Source organism: Mya arenaria, chromosome 1 (assembly GCF_026914265.1).
Source record: "Mya arenaria isolate MELC-2E11 chromosome 1, ASM2691426v1".
Taxonomy (NCBI): domain Eukaryota; kingdom Metazoa; phylum Mollusca; class Bivalvia; order Myida; family Myidae; genus Mya; species Mya arenaria.
The window spans coordinates 23,867,741-23,890,242 of NC_069122.1; the positions used below are offsets into that span (position 1 = coordinate 23,867,741).

A 22,502-nucleotide genomic window follows, 5' to 3' on the forward strand; every position below is an offset into this window, starting at 1 on the left:
CGATAATTACTTGTCACTTCGGGCGTTAATTTATTTTGACATGTGTTTATATTCATTGATTAAATAAACAAATATTGAGCACATGGCTTGAGCCCTGAATAGCAGAGCAATTAGCTTTTTTATCATCCTAAACTCCGGCGAATCCGACTACGCCGTTGTCAAGGCGACTTAGTTGCTCCAGTTGCCTTGAAAGACGCATACTTGAATAATAAGGCTTTGCGTATAAAAAACATGATGTGTAACGCAATTATTTGGCAGGTTTTTTTTTAAAATCACATAAGGAAAGCGAAGTTTACAATATATATATTTGTTAAGTTTACCTCCACTGCATTTTTCTTTCACCTCAAGCTTTACTAAGTTCTTTTAAAAGTAAGCCAAGTCAGAAAAAAGCAAAAAACAGTGTGTTGCTTATTCATTTTTCCATCATGTCTATTCATAACACTGTAAGCTTAAAAATTCCACAACAAATATATACGAATATGTTCTGTAGGAATGTACAAAAATATAGGTTCATACTTGTTTGTTTGAGAATCGATGTTGTCCCTGTCATTGCCAGGGGTGTCATCTTCTGAAGGCACATCCACCTGGGCAGCCAGCAACTCTCCCCGCTCCTCCTGTGACTCTTCACCACTGACACATACATGTGCATATATAATCAAACAATATAACGATGTTGTAATTCTGGTTATTAGTAACTAAATCTGGGAAGAACCCTGTGATTGTTCACAATCATTGTGAAGGTTTTGGGTGTGATGAACCAAAAGTGCCATGTTATTTCAAAATGCCCCCTATGCTTGACAAAGATACAGATTGGGCTTAAAAATGACTTGACCGACCGTAGGACAATTCTATATATGCAGCATTCCATTAACCCTGAATGCAAGCATGACCTTTGAGGTGGGATGCGGGTCTAGCATGCAACAAATAACCTTTAGGTGCCAAACACTTGTAGCCATTTTATTTTTAAAACAGCCCCATTCATGACGATGTTACAGCCCCAACATGACCAAGTATACTGACAATGTGCATATACCGGTATGCAGCATTCCATTATAAGGAGGACCACTTTTACTGACTATGTGTATATATAATTATATACAGGGCTTCTAAAACTTTGGAACCTCAATCGGTCCGGACCCGGCGACGATTCCCCCCCCCCCAAAAAAAAAGAAAGACCTGTTCAATAGTCCGATTTTATAGAAATGTCATACATTTTCGCGACATCTTTTCTGTCATTATTTTTTGCGATGTGGCAATTCGTAAGAGGGCTCTAAAGCCAGCATAGCCGATTCGGATAGTCATTGATACAAGTTTAATTCAAATGAGATTCTCATCGAGTTCTGCGGCGTTTCTAACAAGAAAGACTGCGATCGTAATTAACTGTGGCTGTCGGGAGGCGGTCAGACGACAAAAAGTGAAACAGTATTATGATTTATTTGCTTAATGCTTTTTTAGTGGGTTAACATTCAACTGATAATCTTGAATAATGGTGTATATCTAGATTTATAATCGGGGCAACAAGATTAAAGTGTGATATCGACAACGATTTTTTCATTACTGCGAATAAATATGACGTAAGCCGCGGACTTAGCTGTCAGACTATGTAGTTAATCAAGCGTATCGCTGTTGATATCCTAAATATTATTACGTTAATTAATTCGGTATTTTAATGCTTTCACGGATTAACAATGACATGCATTTATCTTTAAAGCCGTTTTTAACCAGCAATGGTTCTTCATAACAATTCAAATTTAACCGTTTTGTAAGCAACAAACGGATATCATGTAATGATCGACGACAATATATATAGCATATTGCCATGTGAAAATATGGACCGATTTTAACACTTAATCAGGAAAGCTGCAAGCAGATAATTAACACATAGTTTGTTTAATTGTGTCTTCTGCTTATACCAAAACACGTGATTGGACCGATTGCAAGCGTCTGCTAATTAACAGATAGGCTATAGAGTGATCAGGGTAGCGGAAAAAGCAGCTGGTCGCATCGGTCTCATGGTAACCAAGACACTTTTATGACCTATTGGATGTAGTTTTGAATGTGTGAATGACCCATGAATGTTTGTGTATTACAATTTCTACATCTTTTACTGACTTGGTCGTTTTGGACCGAAATTACCAAAAAAAGAGAGAAAATTTCGGACCGATTTTTTTTACACTTTTTGAAACTGAAATCGGTCTGGCTTGGTCAAAATCGGTCCAGACCGGCAAATTGCCGGTTTTTAGAAGCCCTGATTATATATATATGCAGCATTCTGTTATGATTAACCGTTTAGTGTCCTTGACCTTTAAGGAAGGTGCATGGGTCTTGTGCCTGACACTTCATCTTTGTGTGTCTAACATCTATGCCAGATTTTTTCCAAATCACACCATGCTAAGTTACGGCCCAGTTACAGCCTTGATTCTATTTGAAGGAAACTGGCGTGTCAAAACTTACAACAAATGAAGTATCAACCACCAACATCATATAATACTTCGTCACAACCATATAGTAAAGGATGCAGTAGTTGACCAAATCTTTTTTATGATAATATATTTTTACAGATAATTAAAATATCAAATAAATGGTGTCAATGATAAAATCATTTTATTTCATCTGTAAAAGCAGTTTGAATACGGACTTGAACCATTACTTTGAAATTTCATAATTTCAATCAATCGGTCAAAAAATGCTTGGATTAAGCTAAATTTTATTACCCCCATCATAAAAAGAACCATTTCCAGATTAAAAGGCCGACAATTGATGTTTCAGTTTATAATACACAGAAATATGGCAGGAATATCCTGTCATCCAGCAAATTGATTGAGTCCAAGGTATCTGTTTTACTTTATGACCCCCTCATAAAAATGCACCATGATAGCCCTGTTGTGTCATCCAGATGCTTGCAATGTTGCCAAAAGTGATGACTCAAATTACTGACTTCAATTGAATTCAATTACTGAATTTCAATTCTCAGCCTCGTGCTATTTAAGCCTCAGTGAAAAATTACACATGTGATCGGCAGTATAAATAAACACCTAATTTAATTTCTCATTTCCGACAATCTTGAGTTATTGTACAAACAAAGTTTTCATAACTTGTCCTTGATGTATTCACTTACCAACCCCAAAAGCAATAGAGGTCACCTACTGGTCAAGCACAATCTAGCACTGAAGTTTCATTGTCCCATAATTAACTGTTCTTTTGTTATATTGGGAATAAAGTTTTCATAAGGCTGTCTACCATGACTTTGACCTTTGATCTACCTACTCCAAAATCAATAGGTCTAATGGTCAAGGGCAACCTAGCATGAATTGTAGTCTTGAGATATTGTGCAGAAAAAAAATAGTAAGACTGTTGGGTTTGATTTGACATAGGGGTCATTTTCTAGTCAAATGCAATCAATGAAGTTTCATAGTCTCACTTGAAATCATGTTTATTGTTATTTTAATGGAACAGCATTCATAAAATTGTTGACTTTGATCTACTGACCCCCCAAAACAATATACTGGTCAAATATAACCTACCACCAAAGTCAAATGGTCTTATAATGTCAAACTGTTCTTGAGTTATTGTGCTGACCATCACTTTGACCTTTTATTCCCAAAAGCAATACTGGTAATCTACTGGTCAAGGGCAACATTCAGTCCCACAGACCTGACAGACCTAACTACACTTGTTTATCAGGCTGTCTATACAAAAGGTCATACTTGGTAAATTCAACACAATCCAAGACCTTATTGTACACAAAACATTTACATTTCGTTCATATTTTTAACTTTAAAAGCTGTTTTTTTATTCCGTAAAATAGACTGACTTGAGTTTAAATTATTACTACTAGGGTATAAAGGAAACATATATTGGCCAAATGTCAGCCTTTTTTGGGGAGGGTGGTCTACACATACCATTTTATAATTGATCCATCAAAAGGGCATGAACCCCGGGGTGTGTCAAGGTTGATGTGGGGCCACTGGTTCAGCTCCTGGTAAAATGGCCGGTACACACAGCTCTCCACCTCACATTTGATTAACCGACCACTCAAGTTCTTATCTAAATATGTATACAGTAGAACACAGTCTTTTTTATTTATGCAATAAGTAACATTTACTGGATAAAATGTTATTAGAAATGTGTGCTTAATAACGAACAGTAATGATTATGAGAATAATCTGCCTACTAATATCATAAATCATTTCAACACCAACTAACAGCGTAATAAAATGTATGCATTTTTAACCTGGGTGATCGTATTGGCAAACTTACTACGTTTTAAAATGGGGACCTTTTCTGTTTGTTTAAATCCATTTGAAAATGCTATTTTGATCCGTATTACGCCTTTTTACTCTGTGTTTATCCGATTACCATATAAAGAAAAAAATTCCGGAAATAGTTGTATTTTTTTATGTAAGAATATGAACTATGTGTAACGTTAACCCTATCCCAAATTTCATCAACAAGAGGGCCATGATGGCCCTAAATCGCTCACCTGAGTGAAAGTTAGAAACCTATGTTACCACTAGTAATGTTACACACCAAATATCTCAGCTCTAGGCTTTTCAGTTTCAGACAAAGAGATTCTGAGTTTTTTCGTTTATATATCTTTATGTAACACAGATGACCCTCAGGTGGGGCCAATTTTACACCCAGGGGCATCATTCGAATAATCTTGGTAGAGGACCATTATACGTATCTCTCGTCGGTTATTAATTTTCCTTTCAACTTATATTCGTTAATTGCCTCCTGATATCCATACATTTAACCCTTTAGCACATAGGCAAGTGGCCAGATTACACCTCCCAGTCAATAGCCAACTTACTGATAAGCAGTCCATATCTGTTTAGGAATTTTAGGGAAATAAAAAAGAGCAAATTATTACAGCAGTATGACCTTAAACTTAATATAACTCCAAACTAGAGCTGTCACAGGAGTGACAAATACCCCCAAATGCCGCCTGGACACAGGAATGGCAAACCATTCCTTTGAAAAGAGGCCATAACTCCAAGGTTACTGCACCCTGCATCTGCTTTTATCATGCATGTATTGTCTTATTTAAATCTGTTGAGTAATTTAGAAGTTACACTGCTGACAAGAAAATCTAGCTGATGCTCCAGCTGATCTCTTCTGGAATAAGACAAAACCGTTTTTCTATTTTCGTAACAGTGCACAAAAACCTTTACTCCACTGGCCCCATTTTCAATCACAAGCATTGTCTTCACAGAGGCTGCCTATACAGCAAGTTTCATCACAATATCTCATGCCCTATTAAAGTTATGAAGCAGAAACCATTTTTCTATTTTTAGTAACAGTGACCTTGACCCCACCAGCCCCAATATTGAACTTGATCTGTATCTTCTGATGTTACACCTGTGTACCAAAAATTGTTCAAATCCGTTTAGCCTTTCATAAGTTATCGTCCGGAAACCGTTTTTCTTTTTTTAGTAACAGTGACCTTGACCTTGGCCCCAACAGCCCCAATATCGAACTTGACCTGTATCTTCTGATGTTACACCAGTGTACCAAAAAGTTTTCAAATCTGTCAAGCCTTTCATGAGTTATCGTCCGGAAACCGTTTTTCTATTTTTAGTAACAGTGACCTTGACCTTGGCCCCACCAGCCCCAATATCGAACTTGACCTGTATCTTCTGATGTTACACCTGTGTACCAAATATTTTTTAAATCTGTCTAGCCTTTCATGAGTTATCGTCCGGAAACCATGAAAACCGACCGACCGACCGACAGACCGACCGACCGACCCACCCACAAGCTCACTAACTTGATCTGTATCTTCTGATGTTACACCTGTGAACCAAAAATTGTTCAAATCCGTCTAGCCTTTCATGAGTTATCGTCCGGAAACCGTTTTTCTTTTTTTAGTAACAGTGACCTTGACCTTGGCCCCACCAGCCCCAATATCAAACTTGACCTGTATCTTCTGATGTTACACCTGTGTACCAAAAATTTTTCAAATCTGTCTAGCCTTTCATGAGTTATCGTCCGGAAACCATGAAAACTGACAGACCGACAAGCTCACTCCTATATACCCCCTCAAACTTCGTTTGTGGGGGTATAATAATTGTGGCCAAATCTTTTTTAAGTGAATACATTTTTTATAAATAATCAAATTATCTAAAAAATGGTGTCAATGATGAAATATAAAATTATTTATTTCATCTATGAATGCATTTCCAAGATGGAATTGTTACATTTCTTTAAAATGTCATAACTTCATTAAATCAAATGGTAAAAAATGCTGGGATCGATCTAAATTTTATTACCCCTATCATAAAAAAGACCCATCTGAATTAAAAGGCCGACAATAGATGCTCTCGTGTTTAATAAACAGAAATATGGCAGGAATATCCGGTGTCATCCAGCTGAGAGATCCAGTCCAGAGTGTCTGTTTAACTTTATTACCCCCTCATAAAATTGTTTACAAAAAGAAAGCCAATAAATGTTTTCCCAGTATGAATAAAAAGATCTAGATCAACGCTTGCACAAATATGTTTACCTGACCTATTTTACGGCCGGAACCATGCTAGCCATCAATTAGCTCAGCAGAAAATTTACTCATCATTTTCTCAGATACTTATTGTTTCTATTGTTTGTAAAAAAATATATTATCTACAAAATTAATAATTATAATCTTTATTGATTTTAATGGTAAATTAATCTGACGTAATATATTCAATGATTTACACATCAATGCATTTGGGGATTTTCTATACAGTACTCGGCCTCGAGGTTTTATTATGTCACAGTGGATCTCACACCTGCGATTGGCAGTATAACTAATAACCTTCAAATTTTAGCAGACGATATTTTCAAGGGAAAATCAATACACAAAAGGTTAAGCTTCAGTTTTATAAACATCCGGGATATTGTTAACTAAAAGAAAGATGCACAATTGAAGTATTGAAATGACCCTATTGAAATATGCGGGAGATGCGTATACATCAAGTAGTGTATAGGATCAGCCAGATGTGTTTATATCTGCTATTGAGCTATGTCGGCCTATCTCGTATACATGCGCTAAAGGGTTAAGATATAACACCACCTGTTTGTTTGTTTACCATCATTGCGACATACTCTTTGTGTTGTTGAGAACTAAACTGGATTGAAATAATGAAGGTGTTGAGTACCGTGTAAGTGTGAATATCTTTCCTGTCACTATATCTTTTGTGATACATATCAGTTGTTTTTCTGCATTCCAGATAATATTTTAATTGCATTGTTAATTATGACGTTACAAAGTATGAAGGTAACTCATGTTCTGTGGTGTGGTTTAAAAATCGCCAATTTAATCTACATCTGTATGAAGATATTGTCGTAATCTTATTTCCTTCTTTAACCCTTTACTTCATAGACATGCAATTTTACTTATCTATCCATAGCTTCATAGATACGGATCTTAACGTTTTAACGATAGCTTCATAGATACGTAATCCTACGTATTCGTAATGTAGGGGCATTTATTTTCATACCTGATGCTTGTTTATTCGCTATAAATTCACTTTCATGAAGTATAAACATCGATAAATACAATGCACTAAAAAAACACTGATAAATACAATGCACTAAAAAAAACACTATGTTACTATTTAAAGAATTTCGGATAAAGCGCGAATTAAGGTCACTGGTATCAAAGATGCGTAAAACGTTGACTGCGCAGGTTTGTGGGCATTCCTTTCTCGTTTTCCTCGTGGAAATTTACACAATACTACAAGTTATAATTAACTACCAATAATACAACTTTATGTTATTGATCACGCGCCTGACGTCACAGGTCATGGTTCGGAATTGTGTCAAAATGTCGGCCATGTTGGATAAACAAAAAATCGTCTGGCTTGTATAAACAAAGGCCATAAATCATTATATGGGACATATGTGTCACTTCTGTTTCGCTAATCCGGTCATAAAAATGCGCATCTGCTTCTACAAATTGAAAGTAAGTACAAATGTGTTATAAAATAATGACTATCCCTATTGTTAAACTTTGACATGACCCAATTTACAACATCGATCAGCAGTTGAAACACATGTTTTCGAATACACAAGAATGCAATGTAGAACTAATTTCTGCCCTTGTTAACTTCAGTTTAAATGAATATAATTCAGCTTTCAAATGAACTATTTTATGAAAATTACCGTGTTAGAATGAATGTTGTGTTTAAAAAATATTGAAATTATTACGTCTTAGTTAATAATTGATAGTTATTAGTATGAAACGCAATCTAGTATTTTTGACAATGTGGAAGTCACATGATATGGGGTGTGATATGCAAATTTCGTAGTGACATATTGTTTGCTAAATTTAGACTACTTTCATTTATCTGGCATGTTTGTTATTGCGAAAAATGCATTTTTTCCATCAAACTGGAGGTTTAAAATGTTATAAAGTTAAGAGAAACAAGCAAATGTGTTGAATTGATATCCCCCTCCTGGTTAGGCAAAGTTCATGGATTTGAAATGAAAAGTAGGTGGAATATTCCTATATATTTACATGTAATATGGCTGCAGAGAAATGGACCGTAATGAACGATGGATATAAGTTTGAGTTTGTTTAGAATTATTTGAAATAAAATTTTGTATAAAGAGTAACATTTGTAATAGTTTCTATGAATTTGAATGATTTTACTAAGATTTGACCTAGTGACCTAATTTTCGATCATATGTGACCCAGTTTTATATACATCCAAGAGTTCATCAAGGAAAACATTTTGATTAAGTTTCATGAATATTTGACCATGCATAATGCCTCTAGTTTGTTCCAAAGATCTTTCTAAGATTTGACCTAGTGACCTAGTTTTTGACCCCATGTGACCCACTTTTACAAGTGGTCGAGATATGATCAAGGGGAACATTCTGACCAAGTTTGAACATTTTCTGATCAATACCTACCAAGATATGGTTCTGGACGGACGGATGGAAGGACATACCGACAAAACAATATCCTCCACCCGAAACCTGCGATTCGGTGGGAGATAATAATTGAAAATACGTAGCAAACAGAATGGTTACATTACTTTAAGTTTCTGGGACTAAAGTCAAATGAGTAAGATAAAAGTAGAACTGGGTCAAAAATGGACATCGACATATATTGCATTTTTGTGCTGTCAAAGGAATACCAGTCGTTTTATGTGCAAGTGAGTCTGAAAATTATTGAAACAACACAATAAAAGAACAGTATTTAAATAAATTACACAAAATTAGTTTCATGTACAGTAGGAGATTCTAATTGGTTTCCTCAGAGTTTCACGGTGTTTTCACTCCGAGTAACACAGCGATTATAATTAACGGTCCACTGATAAGCCTCAGAGGGTGAATGAGTGATAACACCAAGGAAAGCGGATTTTGGTAAATTGGATTTCGTGTCTGCGATGAAGAAAATCCTCCGAGGAAAACAGAAAGTGGTAGTTCCGTGTTGAGTGTACTGTGTTTGAAAGAAGTGATTCAATCAGCTGTGTATCCCAATGTTTCCAATTCTAATCCGAGAGCAATGCCCTTCAACTGTCAACTTTGTAGCAGTCATATGACTCAAGAACTTGACGGTCAATTACAATTAGTTTACTTTTACTTTGAGGCTTATGAGAATCGCCAAGTACCAACATTGAATGCTAGCGAAATTTGTTCCCACTGCACGTTGAAAAATGTGAACAGCTTAAAATCTCATCAATTTAATTATCATCTGGAGTTAAAAAAAAATTAAATTGGCCTTATTTGAAGAAAAAAAACTTTAATTATATATTTTAAACTTGCTTATTATCAATCAATATTTATATATCTTTATTCCATGTCATATATTTTTCAAGGAAAACAGACTAAAAATAATAGAGGAAGACAACACATGGGCATCAACATTATTACGGATGCCATTTTGTAAACTGTTCAAAAAAACTGTGTTACGCCATCTCAACTAAAGAAGAAGTAAAAAACTGTTCCTGTGTAGGGCAGGTTTACCCAAACTAGATGCAAAAAAAGTTTGGCATGTTGCAGTGCTTAAATAAATTAGAAACTTACAAAAGAACCCTAAAGAACAATCATCATCATCATCTACAATGATTGCATCACTCGGCAAGGGGTATATACACAATTGTGTGAGTAAAAGGTGAAAACTGTTATAATGGACTCTAGACTTCCTGACAAAACCATAGAACTGTCATATTTTGTAATGATTGGTCTTGTTTCATTATTTAGTCAATTGGTGTTATAGATTAATGTATGTTCAATTGCATAACTTAGGTTTTTGAATATCTTTCAAATGTTTTTGTTCTGTAAGATTTTGTTCTGTAAATCTGTTGTTTAAACTGACCTGGAAGTAAATAAATTGTAACATGTAATAAGGATACTGTTTCTTATTAATGTCACTGATCTTGCCCAATGCAGACATTTAGAGCTATAAAAAATGTGTTGTGACTCTATACTTGCGCTAAGCAGACAATATCAAAAGGGAAATATTTTAGAACTATAAGAAATCTGTTTTGACTCAATACTTATCCATATCCGTCAACAAATGCATATGTATTTGCTATTATATCTACTCTTTTGGAATGATTTTGTATTTTTAGCTACTTTATTTCAGGGGTTTACTGCTGGTATTCCAGTGGTATTGTATAGTACCAGCGGTAAACCTTTAGTGGAAGACCACCAAAATTCACCGCTGGAATACCACTGAAGTACAGCTGACATGCCAGCGGTTAATTTTGGCGGTATTCTACTAAACAATTACCGCTGGTATTCCAGTGGTAGCGTTGAGTACCAGCAGTAAACTTTTAGTGGAATTCCACCAAAAATTTTAGCGCTTTTAAAAAAAATTGTCCAGTTTAGGAGGAGATGATATTTATAAGGAATTGTTGACGCCGAACACCAGATGCAGGACATAGACCACTCAAAACAGCTCACCTTGAGCACTTTGATCTTCGGTGAGCTATTTTGAGTGGTCTATGTCCTGCATCTGGTGTTCGGCGTCAACAATTCCTTATAAATATCATCTCCTCCTAAAAACCGCTGCTAATAATAATAATATTAATAATAACAGGTCGTTGAATTCTGTATTTCTAGACATGGCTAGAGAAAGCAGGGTTTTTTTTTATAATTACATGGACCATGATCCAGTAATGCATGGTGGATCTGGCTGGTTTTCAAAGGAACCTAGCTCTCATGCATATCTAACTATTGTACAAGTTTTATTAAGATACAATAAAAACTGAAGACTGTATTGTATTCACAAGATAGTAATAAAATATTACTCCATTAAATAATGGCATAGCAGATATCCCAAGTGAAAAAACGGCTGGGATCCCGGGCGGAATATACCAGGATCCCAATGAAATTCGGAATCCCGGTTGGGATTTATCAGAAGATGGCGGGACCATTGGGATCCCAAACTATGTGAAACCGGGATCCCGGATCTTGACCGGGATTATTTTAGAACGGGATCCCAATTTGTTATACATGCGCACTATTGTCAGTGTATTGCCAGCAACTGTTTATAGAATGGACATGGAAACACAATGGCAAGAAATAACTGAAAAATTTACTGACATTACTAATTTAAATCTTCACAAATAATTATTTTAAACTACCATATTTTTGACAATATACTGGTTTTATGAATACATAATTTACTAGTAAAGTGTTGGTTTTATGAATACATAATTTACTAGTAAACTCAATTCCTAAGATTTCTTAGTAATTTTCAATGTTTTTCATTTGCACAACATTGGAATTTTTTGGAATTGACAATCCTAACAAATCCAAAGAATTCTTAAGACTTCTTTTTTTTTTTTTTTATTAATTCTATCAAGAAAGTGAAAATATGTCATTTAAAAAAAAATAGCACTTACTTCTTACATGAAAAATTGTGGAATATTTTTTAAAATGACATATATTCGCTAACTTGACCAAAAAAAATTAAATAAATAAAATAATAATATATAAATATTACTGTATCCGGGCAATGTGACGAGGACCTGTGGTCAACACTGGTTAATTATTTGTCAAACATGTTAAGTGTACCTTCTTATATTGTACCTTCAAATATTTACAAAAAAGCCATATTCTAACGTAGCTATATTCTAATGGTAACGCACTTAAGACGAAACGCTCTTCACCGACGGAGGTAGTTTCAAACACCGGCCATTTTTGTCGAAATAATGCGCCAAATAAACTAAGTGTTGTTTCGTTTATTCAAGGTAAGTTCAAGCGAAGTAAGGTGTATAATTCAATAACTTTTATAACGATCTTTTACGCTAACATTATTGTTTAAAATAACATAACAACATTTTGAAGTAATGAGCAAATATGTTTTGTTGTAATACATTTTCTCGACAAACGTACGAAATACGTTTGTGTAGAAACACAGTTTAATGATTGTTTGTGACTAGCGTACAGCTAATACTTCATTGTTACATATTTTAACAGCTGTAATATTTGTTTCTTAATGTATGTAAGCTATTTTTGTCTAGAAAAAGGATCAATTGCCATAAAGGGCCGGCAGCGAGGCAAAAGTGGGTGGGGAAGGTCAAAAACTGAAACGTTTAAAAAGTCCATGTTTTATATAGTTTTGAGAAACAATCTTTTAGGGGAGTGAAACATATATTATTGGCGACATTTTTTGGGGTAGTAAGGAGTTAACAGATTTTACAATAGAAGATAAATATTTCGGATAAAAAACTTTTATTCAGAAAAGTCTGTTGACAATACTAGGTAGAAATAAAAAATTTAACATTTTAAATTTTGGTCCTTCAATGGGTTTTTGCATCATTGCTGACTCTTGACCTTTTAAATAATCACTAAGCAAGCAAATTATAGTTTAGTGTCTGAAATGTTGTTATACTGTTTTAGCCGGCCTAAAGGAGCTAACTAAAAAATCATCAGTCCACAAAAGAATCAACCAGTGAAGGAGAAAATTATTCAAAGCTGTAAATTGCCAAATCATCAGTGAGTAGACTATATCATAAAGTACATGGTAAGATGTTCATTCTGATTTTGAAGACAAAATGGTGGATGGGTGGAGTGGATTTTATTTGTAACGGACAAACTTATGAGAATCTTTCAAAAAAAAATCAGACTTAACAAATTTGAGCACTTTGGTTCGAACAAATAAAATAAGCTATTATAAATTTATATACCTGCGATATTGAAATTTTCATTCGCACTGATTTGATAACCAACTCGCCGTTAGTTATTGGAAATACGTTACAGACAACGCGAAAACTTTTCCTTCTTCACAGGACATTGCGACAGGTAAACAGTGAAAGTTTACCTGTCGCACCAAATTTTTACCTGTCACAATGTTACAAACAGTATTCAGTTACATCAGCCTAAACCTTGATTTTAAGCCTCTTTTTTAAATAAGTTTTGTAATTCCCCATTATAACAGGTTTGGATCTTTTTGGTTAGATTTGTCCTACAGTACTATAATAAATTACAAAAAAGCCAAACATCATGCAAACAAGAGGCCCAAAAGGGCCTATGCTCTACTGGCATTGCTTTTGTGGTCATATCAATCCAGAGCATGTATGTATGGGTAAAAGGCAACAGACATATACTTTATGTTTTGTGTTTGGGTTACCTGAAAACGTAGCACGTTCAACATCTGAGCCCAGAAAGTATTGTAAGCAGATTAGTTGCATGAACTATTTTAATATGTGCCAAGTAAAAGACAACTGACAAAAAAAAATGCTTTCAAAACTGTACTCATAGTAAAAATTTCTGTAGTTTTAAAAGTTAAAAAAAGTTGGTCAGAAGGTCAAAGTCAAGGGCATCCTAGGACAACATTGATCAATTTGAACAAACATTCACAATCAATTGTGCTGAAATGGATGCACGAACACACAAAAAGATTTTCAAACCTTTCCAGATTTATGTTTACCAAACCTGTGAACCCTGGGTGTGGCCAGTAATGACACCAGGTGCATTACTTAAACATTCACAACCAATTTTGTTAAGATGAATGCGCAAACTACAGAACTTAAAGCTAAACAAGAGGGCCATGATGGCCCTGTATCGCTCACCTGTAGCTTTGCTAAATAAAGTGAACATTCTGACCTATTATCATAAAGATCCAATGAAAAGTATGGCCCCTAGAGGCCACTCTTTTATTTGTCCCACTGACCTAGTTTTTTACCCCACATGACCCTATCAGTAGGCAATGCTTCAAACCAAATATTTAAGACCTAGTCCTTGTGGCTTCAGACAAGAAAATTTTAAAGTTTTTTCCTATATAAGCCTATGTTAAACTTGTGACACCCAGGGTGAGGCCTCTTTTCACCACAGGTGCACAAATTGAACAATCTTGGTAGCGGGCCACTAGGTTATGCCACATATAAAATGCCAATGTCTTGTTGGTTTAGACAAGAAGTTTTTTGTTCTATATAAGCCTATGCAAAACTTGTGACTCCCCCCAGGATAGGGCCTCTTCTCCCCAGGGGCATAAATTGAACAATCTTGGTAGAGGACCACTTGGTTATGATACATACCAAATATTGAATGCGTAGGCCTTGCATTTTCAGACAAGAAGATTTTTAAACACTTTCCTTATATAAGCCTATGTAAAACTTGTGAACCCCTAGGTGGGGCCTCTTATCACTTCAGGGGCATAATTTGAATAATCTCGGTAGAGAACCACAAGGTAAAGCTACATACCATATATCAAATGCCTAGGCCTTGTGGTTTTAGACAAGATTTTAAGTTTTCACTAAATAAGCCTATGTAAAACTTGCGACCCCCGGGCAGGGCCTCTTATCACTCCAGAGGCATAATTAGAACAATCTTGGTAGATGTCCATAAAGTAATTATACATGCCAAATATCAAAGCCCTAGGACTTCTAGTTTTGGAGAAGATTTGTTAAGTTTTCCATATCTAAGTCTATGTAAACCACGTGACCCGGGGCGGGGTCATTTTTGACCCCAGGGGCATAATTTGAACAATCTTGGTAGAGGTCCATTAGGTGATGCTACATATCAAATATCAAACCTCTAGGCCTTGTGGTTTTGGAGGAGAAAATTTGTTAAGTTTTTCTTATCGGTTACCATGGCAACCAGAGTTTCGCATGGAATCCATGTCTTTGAACAACTTTGGTAGAGCTTCATGCAAGAAACATCCCTGCCAAGTTTCATCATGATTGGCCAAGGGGTTAAGGAGATATCGAACCTGACCTAGCATATGTTAAGATGATCATTCTGTCCAAGTTTCATTAAGATTAGGCTAAAATTGTGATCTCTATTGTGTTCACAAGGTTTTTTTACTAATTGACCTAGTGACCTAGTTATTGACCGCGGATGGACCAATGTCGACCTTGACCTAGATGTTATAGAAATGATCATTCTGACCAAGTTGCATTAAGATTAGGCTAAAATTGTGACCTCTATTGTGTTCATAAGGTTTTTCTAATATCTGACCTAGTGACCTAGTTATTGACCGCGGATGACCCAATATCGAACATGACCCAGATTTTATAGAGATGATCATTCTGACCAAGTTGCATTAACATTAGGCTAAAATTGTGACCTCTATTGTGTTCACAAGGTTTTTCTACTAATTGACCTAGTGACCTAGTTATTGACGGTAATTGACCCAATATCGAACTTGACCTAGATTTTATAGAGATGATCATTCTGACCAAGTAACATTAAGATTAGGCTTAAGTTGTGACCTCTGTTGTGTTCACAAGGTTTTTCTACTAATTGACCTAGTGACCTAGTTATTGACCGCGAATGACCCAATATCGAACTTGACCTATATTGTTCTAGAGATGATCATTCTGACCAAGTTGAATTGAGATAAGCCTAAAATTGTGACCTCTATTGTGTTCACAAGGTTTTTCTACTAATTTACCTAGTGACCTAGTTTTTGACCTGGGTTGACCCAATATGGAACTTGACCTAGCTTATGTTAAGATGATCATTCTGACCAAGTTTCATTAAGATTAGGCTAAAATTGTGACCTCTATTGTGTTCACAAGGTTTTTTTACTATCTGACCTAGTGACCTAGTTATTGACCGCGGATGACCCAATGTGGAACTTGACCTAGATTTTATAAAGATGATCAGTCTGACCAAGTTTCATAAATATTAGGCTAAAATTGTGACCTCTATTGTGTTCATAAGGTTTTTCTAATATCTGACCTAGTGACCTAGTTATTGACTGCGGATGACCCAATATCGAACATGACCCAGATTTTATAGAGATGATCATTCTGACCAAGTTGCATTAACATTAGGCTAAAATTGTGACCTCTATTGTGTTCACAAGGTTTTTCTACTAATTGACCTATTGACCTAGTTATTGACGGTAAATGAACCAATATCAAACTTGACCTAGATTTTATAGAGATGATCATTCTGACCAAGTTACATTTAGATTAGGCTTAAGTTGTGACCTCTATTGTGTTCACAAGGTTTTTATACTAATTGACCTAGTGACCTAGTTATTGACCGCGAATGACCCAATATCGAACTTGACCTATATTTTTCTAGAGATGATCATTCTGACCAAGTTGAATTGAGTTAAGCCTAAAATTGTGACCTCTATTGTGTTCACAAGGTTTTTCTACTAATTGACCTAGTGACCTAGTTACTGACCGTGAATGACCCAATATCGAACTTGACCTATATTTTTCTAGAGATGATCATTCTGACCAAGTTGAATTGAGTTAAGCCTAAAATTGTGACCTCTATTGTGTTCACAAGGTTTTTCTACTAATTGACCTAGTGACCTAGTTTTTGACCTGGGTTGACCCAATATGGAACTTGACCTAGCTTATGTTAAGATGATCATTCTGACCAAGTTTCATTAAGATAAGGCTAAAATTGTGACCTCTATTTTGTTCACAAGGTTTTTCTAATAATTGACCTAGTGACCTAGTTATTGACTGCGTATGACCCAATATCGAACTTGACCCAGATTTTATAGAGATGATCATTCTGACCAAGTTGCATTAAGATTAGCCTAAAATTGTGACCTCTATTGTGTTCACAAGGTTTTTGTACTAATTGACCTAGTGACCTAGTTATTGACCGCAGATGACCCAATATCGAACTTGACCTAGATTTTATAGAGATGATCATTCTGACCAAGTTGCATTGAGATTAGGCTAAAATTGTGACCTCTATTGTGTTCACAAGGTTTTTGTACTAATTGACCTAGTGACCTAGTTATTGACCGTGAATGACCCAATATCAAACTTGACCTACATTTTATAGCGATGATCATTCTGACCAAGTTGCATTGAGATTAGGCTAAAATTGTGACCTCTATTGTGTTCACAAGGTTTTTCTACTAATTGACCTAGTGACCTAGTTATTGACCGCGAATGACCCAATATCGAACTTGACCTAAATTTTATAGAGATGATCATTCTGACCAAGTTGCATTGAGATTAGGCTAAAATTGTGACCTCTAATGTGTTCACAAGGTATTTCTACTAATTGATCTACTGACCTAGTTTTTGACCCCAGATGACCCAATATCGAACTTGGCCTAGATTTCATAGAGATGATCAGTCTGACCAAGTTTCATAAAGATTAGGTCAAAATTGTGACCTCTGTTGTGTTCACAAGGTTTTTCTAATAATTGACCTAGTGACCTAGTTATTGACTGCGGATGACCCAATATCGATCTTGACCTAGATTTTATAGAGATGATTATTCTGACCAAGTTGCATTGAGATTAGGCTAAAATTGTGACCTCTATTGTGTTCACAAGGTTTTTGTACTAATTGACCTAGTGACCTAGTTGTTGACCGCGGATGACCCAATATCGAACTTGACCTACATTTTATAGAGATGATCATTCTGACCAAGTTGCATTGAGATTAGGCTAAAATTGTGACCTCTATTGTGTTCACAAGGTTTTTCTACTAATTGACCTAGTGACCTAATTATTGACCGCGGATGACCCAATATCGAACTTGACCTAGATTTTATAGAGATGACCATTCTGACCAAGTTGCATTGAGATTAGGCTAAAATTGTGACCTCTATTGTGTTCACAAGGTTTTTCTACTAATTGACCTAGTGACCTAGTTTTTGACCCCAGATGACCCAATATCGAACTTGACCTAGATTTTATAGAGATGATCAGTCTGACCAAGTTTCATAAAGATTAGGTCAAAATTGTGACCTCTATTGTGTTCACAAGCAATTGTGAACGGACGGACGGACGGACGGACGGACGGACGAAGAGTGATCACAAAAGCTCACCTTGTCACTACGTGACAGGTGAGCTAAAAATGGCCTTTGGGCTTTCAACAAGAACAAGGCAGAGTAATTCACAAAATCAACTGCAGAAGCAAAAAGCAAATTGTCTCTCAAAATCCTAGACTTGCAAATTGTCTCTCTTAACTCTAGACTTGAATTAACATATACATGTAAACTTGGCTAAAAATAGAATTCGCTCATGCAGACCTGGCTAAAAATAGAAAGCATTTCTTTAAAACTTTCATGGCCCATAATCTAGGCATTCATGGGCGGATCTTGCTGGTTTTCGAAAGGAACCAAGCTCTAATGGATATCTAGATACTGTACAAGTTTCATCGAGATATAGTCAAAACTGAAGACTGTATCGTGTTCACTACCAATTGTTTACACAATAGCATTTTTTTATACTATCAAGGGCCATAATCTAGGCATGCATGGGCGGATCTGGCTGGTTTTCGAAAGGAACCGAGCTCTAATGGATATCTAGATACTGTACAAGTTTCATCGAGATACAATCAAAACTGAAGACTGTATCGTGTTCACAAGCAATTGTTTACAGACGCACGACCGCACGGACGCACGACCGCACGGATGCACATACTACGTACACATTACCATCGCATAAGCTCTTCTGGCCTTTGGCCAGTAGAGCTAAAAAGGGTGATATAAATAATGCTGACTATTAAAGAGGAATAGTTTTAGCCCGGAATTATAGATATTCTGGTTTTCCCAAGCTTTTGCTCCAGTACAAACACAATTTTACCGTTTTAATATAGACCCTTTACTTCGATAACAAGAGTCATTCGACTGTTACATGATTTTCAATAGCTTGAAATTCACCTTTTATTTGTAACGGCATGGGAAAACCCAGTTATGTGAATCCCGGGATATACATATTTCCTTCCAAAATGTTTAAGTAAAATTTACTGTGTTATTTTAGTTTCTTGTCTAAATATCTTTACACAGGTATTCTATAAGATTTCTGATAATCAAACTGGATTAAAGGCTGGGTTCATGTCCGTTAATAACGCCTTTATTCTAAATTCTTAAATAGAATGCATACTTTATAAAAAGGCAGGCCCATTGCATCTTGCTTTTGTAAATTTTCAAAAATGTTTTGATAGCATTGATAGAAGCCTACATTGGCATGTATTAAGCTGTAAAGGAGTCAAAGGAAACTTATTCAACTCTTTTTATAGTACGTATAATTCTGTTAAATAATGTTTTAGATCTAAAAGAGGTCATAGTAATTATATTCAAAGCTCTTTGGTCTAAAACTGGCATGTTTAGCAAATCCAATATTATTATCCTTTTTTTTATAAACAAATTAGTTACTTTTTTAGAAAGTTATAATGTTGATGGTATACAGTTGCATCCAGACACTGTGTGTTTGTTATTACTTATGTTTACTGATGACATACTGTTTTCAGATATGGTGTCAGGTTCATAAAAACAGCTAAATTTACTTCTTTCTTTACTTTTGTGATACATACAAGTTAGAAGTTAACAGAACAAAAAATTTAAACACAGCAAAATCTAGCTACAACCTCTGGCAGCCATGCTTTTAACGAACCAAGATGGCTTCAAGGAATTTTATAGTGGGTCACTTGATCGCGTGCTATGTGAAATATGCTAAGCAGTGCTCCAGCTAAGCATAATTAGCGTGGCGGGGCGCCCCACTGCCCTTTTATGGCGCCCTGCTGCCTTTTCAAACGCCCCGTTGTGCCCTTTTCATTGACGGAGCCACCTTTGATGATAAATAAAACAAATAAATCGCCCATTTGTGTCATCAAAGCGCCATTGACCTCGCCGAAATTTTAACACATTGTAAATCAGCGAGTTTTTGGCCACTGTCCCATTAGTCAAAACATCGCAATTAGCCATAGGGTAATCCCCTAATCCGATAATTGGGCCGTGTCATCCAATTACCAAAACATCGCCGGTAGGCGGAGCTATTGAAAGTTAACCAATCAGAATGTACATTGAGAAGAACCTGATAATATGATATACGTTCATTAAAATGAGATAGAAAAGGCGACATAATTATGAAAAATCGTGTCAAGCACTGATGAAGTTAAAAAGTAATTAATATATGTATTGAACAAACAATCCCAGACATTTTAAACATTGTTGCTTTTGAAGCAGATGGTCATAGCCATCTCGGGCCATCGGCAAGGTGGCGCTAAGAAAATCAATAACATGACGTATCACCAAATATTTAATTGGTATTCGTGAAATGTTCATGATAAAAAAATTATTTGTAAATACAAAAAAATATTTATTTTTTTGCTTTATGTAGAGTTTTAATACTTACAGTATTTTTCTCCTGTTTATGATGTCAAAAAAATCGGCGAGATCGCCATTTTGTCAGAACAATTTTCTGAGTTAATTTCTCAACCTCCCATTATGTATTGGTAAAGTTTTCATCAAGGACAGTGATTTAAATGTCATTTGGTTCTCAAATGTCAGCATATTTAAAATTATTTAGTCAGAGACAAGTAAATAACAGCATAGCTGAATGTGACATTCGTACCCTATCCCGAACATACCAAAATAAGATTCGTCCCCCTACTATATTGACAGTTAATTTATTAGTCATTTTGATTGTTTCAAATCCTTAGCTGTGTTGGTTTTTGTTTCATTTTTAGATTCTATTTGGAGATAAACTATGTGACATTGACAAATACACTTTTGTTGAGCCAAAAATGATACATTTCTTTATGAACATTTTATGTAGTTATAGCAATCAATTTGAATGTGAATATAAACTATATAAACTGAGGTGTGTGGTATGGAATAGTTTTTGTATCAGGTGTTACGAAAGTATCACTTCTCCCTAAAGTCTCCCCACTTCTCCCTAAATTGACTGAAGGGAGAAGTCACTTCTCCCAAAGTTTTCAGCCTAGTGAGAGCCCTGAAAAACAATAAAAACAAGCTTGTGATGTGTGACTTGTGTGTGCTAGTGTAGCCCTAGTGGTTGGCTTGAATTTGTGTATAAAGATTGATTGACCTGTGTACATGATTGTACAGTCAAACCTGTATTAAGTGGCCACCCTTGAGAAATGATCAAAGTGGCTGCTTAAGAAAGGTGGCCACTTAATCCAGGTTTGACATTTCGGCCCTTAGCTTTATTCAGAGTTGGAGTATGTATCTTAACCACCACCTCACACCACAATCAGTAACATCTGTATCAATATTATTGAAGAAGGTTGAATACAAATACATTAATTTGTATAGATAAAAAAAAATTATTTCAAATTTATAAATAAAATACGATAGATAAATGTTGATACAAGGCATAAACAAAACACACCACATATCAGTCTACACATTTCACGCTTACGCTTAAGTAAGAAATTGATTTGAGTCCTTCCACAGTAAATTCCTTGGCAACACTTCTTGCACTACGGCCGTTTTCTAATAACTTTATAAACTCGACACGTTCTTTTAGAGTCAAACACTTTCGATTAGTCTTAGTTTCAGCTATAATCAAAGGTAAAAAATATCAAGAACAATGCATTGTAAATATCCGTTCGTAGAAATATAAATCCATGCACTTAAAAAAATAATATTAAAGTGCATAAAAATCTTAACTCGTTTAACGCCTTCGAATGACAATGGAAACTGTGAACTCATAAAACCGGTGTTTTTGTCGGTATTTAATAATTATCTTCGTAATTATTTAATTATCTTATTGATTGTGTCATTAATTGTGTCAATTCTGATCAAAACATTCGCCGACGTGTAATAAACATGATTTCTCGATGAGTTAACACGCATGGCAATCGTGTGAGGCAATATTCATTTTCATTGGATGACGGAGATACCCGAGGCCGTCGTTCTTTTCCGTAAACTTCTATACGCAATTAAAGCTGTGTATTGGAAAAATTTATAAGCGGAAGTGTCAGTGACAAGGGATTAGTGGCCGCTAATTAGTGTTTATATGGCTTCATGGGGACAAAAATTAGTGGCCGTGGCCGCGTTAGATAGTTGGCCGCTTAATGCACGTACATTATATAGTAAAAACGTACGGGGGGAATTTGGAGTGGCCCGTTAAGGCAGGTGGCCATTTAAAGGAGGTGACCGTTCAACCAGGTTTGACTGTATGTAGAATCAAGTTTTCACCTTTTATTTGGATTACCGTTCATTTATGTATATATTTTTATAATCATTCATAACACTGTTGTTGAAAGAGTTGCGCATTGATATGCCATAGATTAAACTACGAATAAAGCATGATTTGTTACTTCTATTTAAATTACAGTTTGTTACCAATTTTGATATTACTGCACAAATAGTCAGGT

General features: G+C 35.5%; 1 protein-coding gene and 1 long non-coding RNA gene across 5 annotated transcripts in view; one reads left to right on the forward strand and one right to left on the reverse strand.

Annotated features, from left to right (window-relative positions):
* The window catches only part of LOC128230122 (uncharacterized), a 99,808-nt gene that overhangs the window by 39,233 nt on the left and 38,073 nt on the right, over positions 1-22,502 (reverse strand). For 3 of the 4 annotated variants that reach the window (XM_052942172.1, XM_052942163.1, XM_052942153.1), the window contains exons 8-9: positions 3,903-4,047; positions 517-630 (exon numbers count right to left, since the gene is read on the reverse strand). In XM_052942172.1, coding sequence (XP_052798132.1) covers positions 517-630; positions 3,903-4,047 — 259 coding nt within the window. Of the gene's footprint in view, positions 1-516; positions 631-3,902; positions 4,048-22,502 lie in introns of those variants that run through there. The other variant, XM_052942180.1, reaches the window with a different exon arrangement.
* Positions 6,796-22,502, forward strand: part of LOC128230174 (uncharacterized) — a 40,327-nt gene continuing 24,620 nt past the window's right edge. The window contains exon 1 of the long non-coding RNA XR_008260179.1: positions 6,796-7,139. This is a non-coding gene — a long non-coding RNA (uncharacterized LOC128230174). The remainder of the gene's footprint in view (positions 7,140-22,502) is intronic.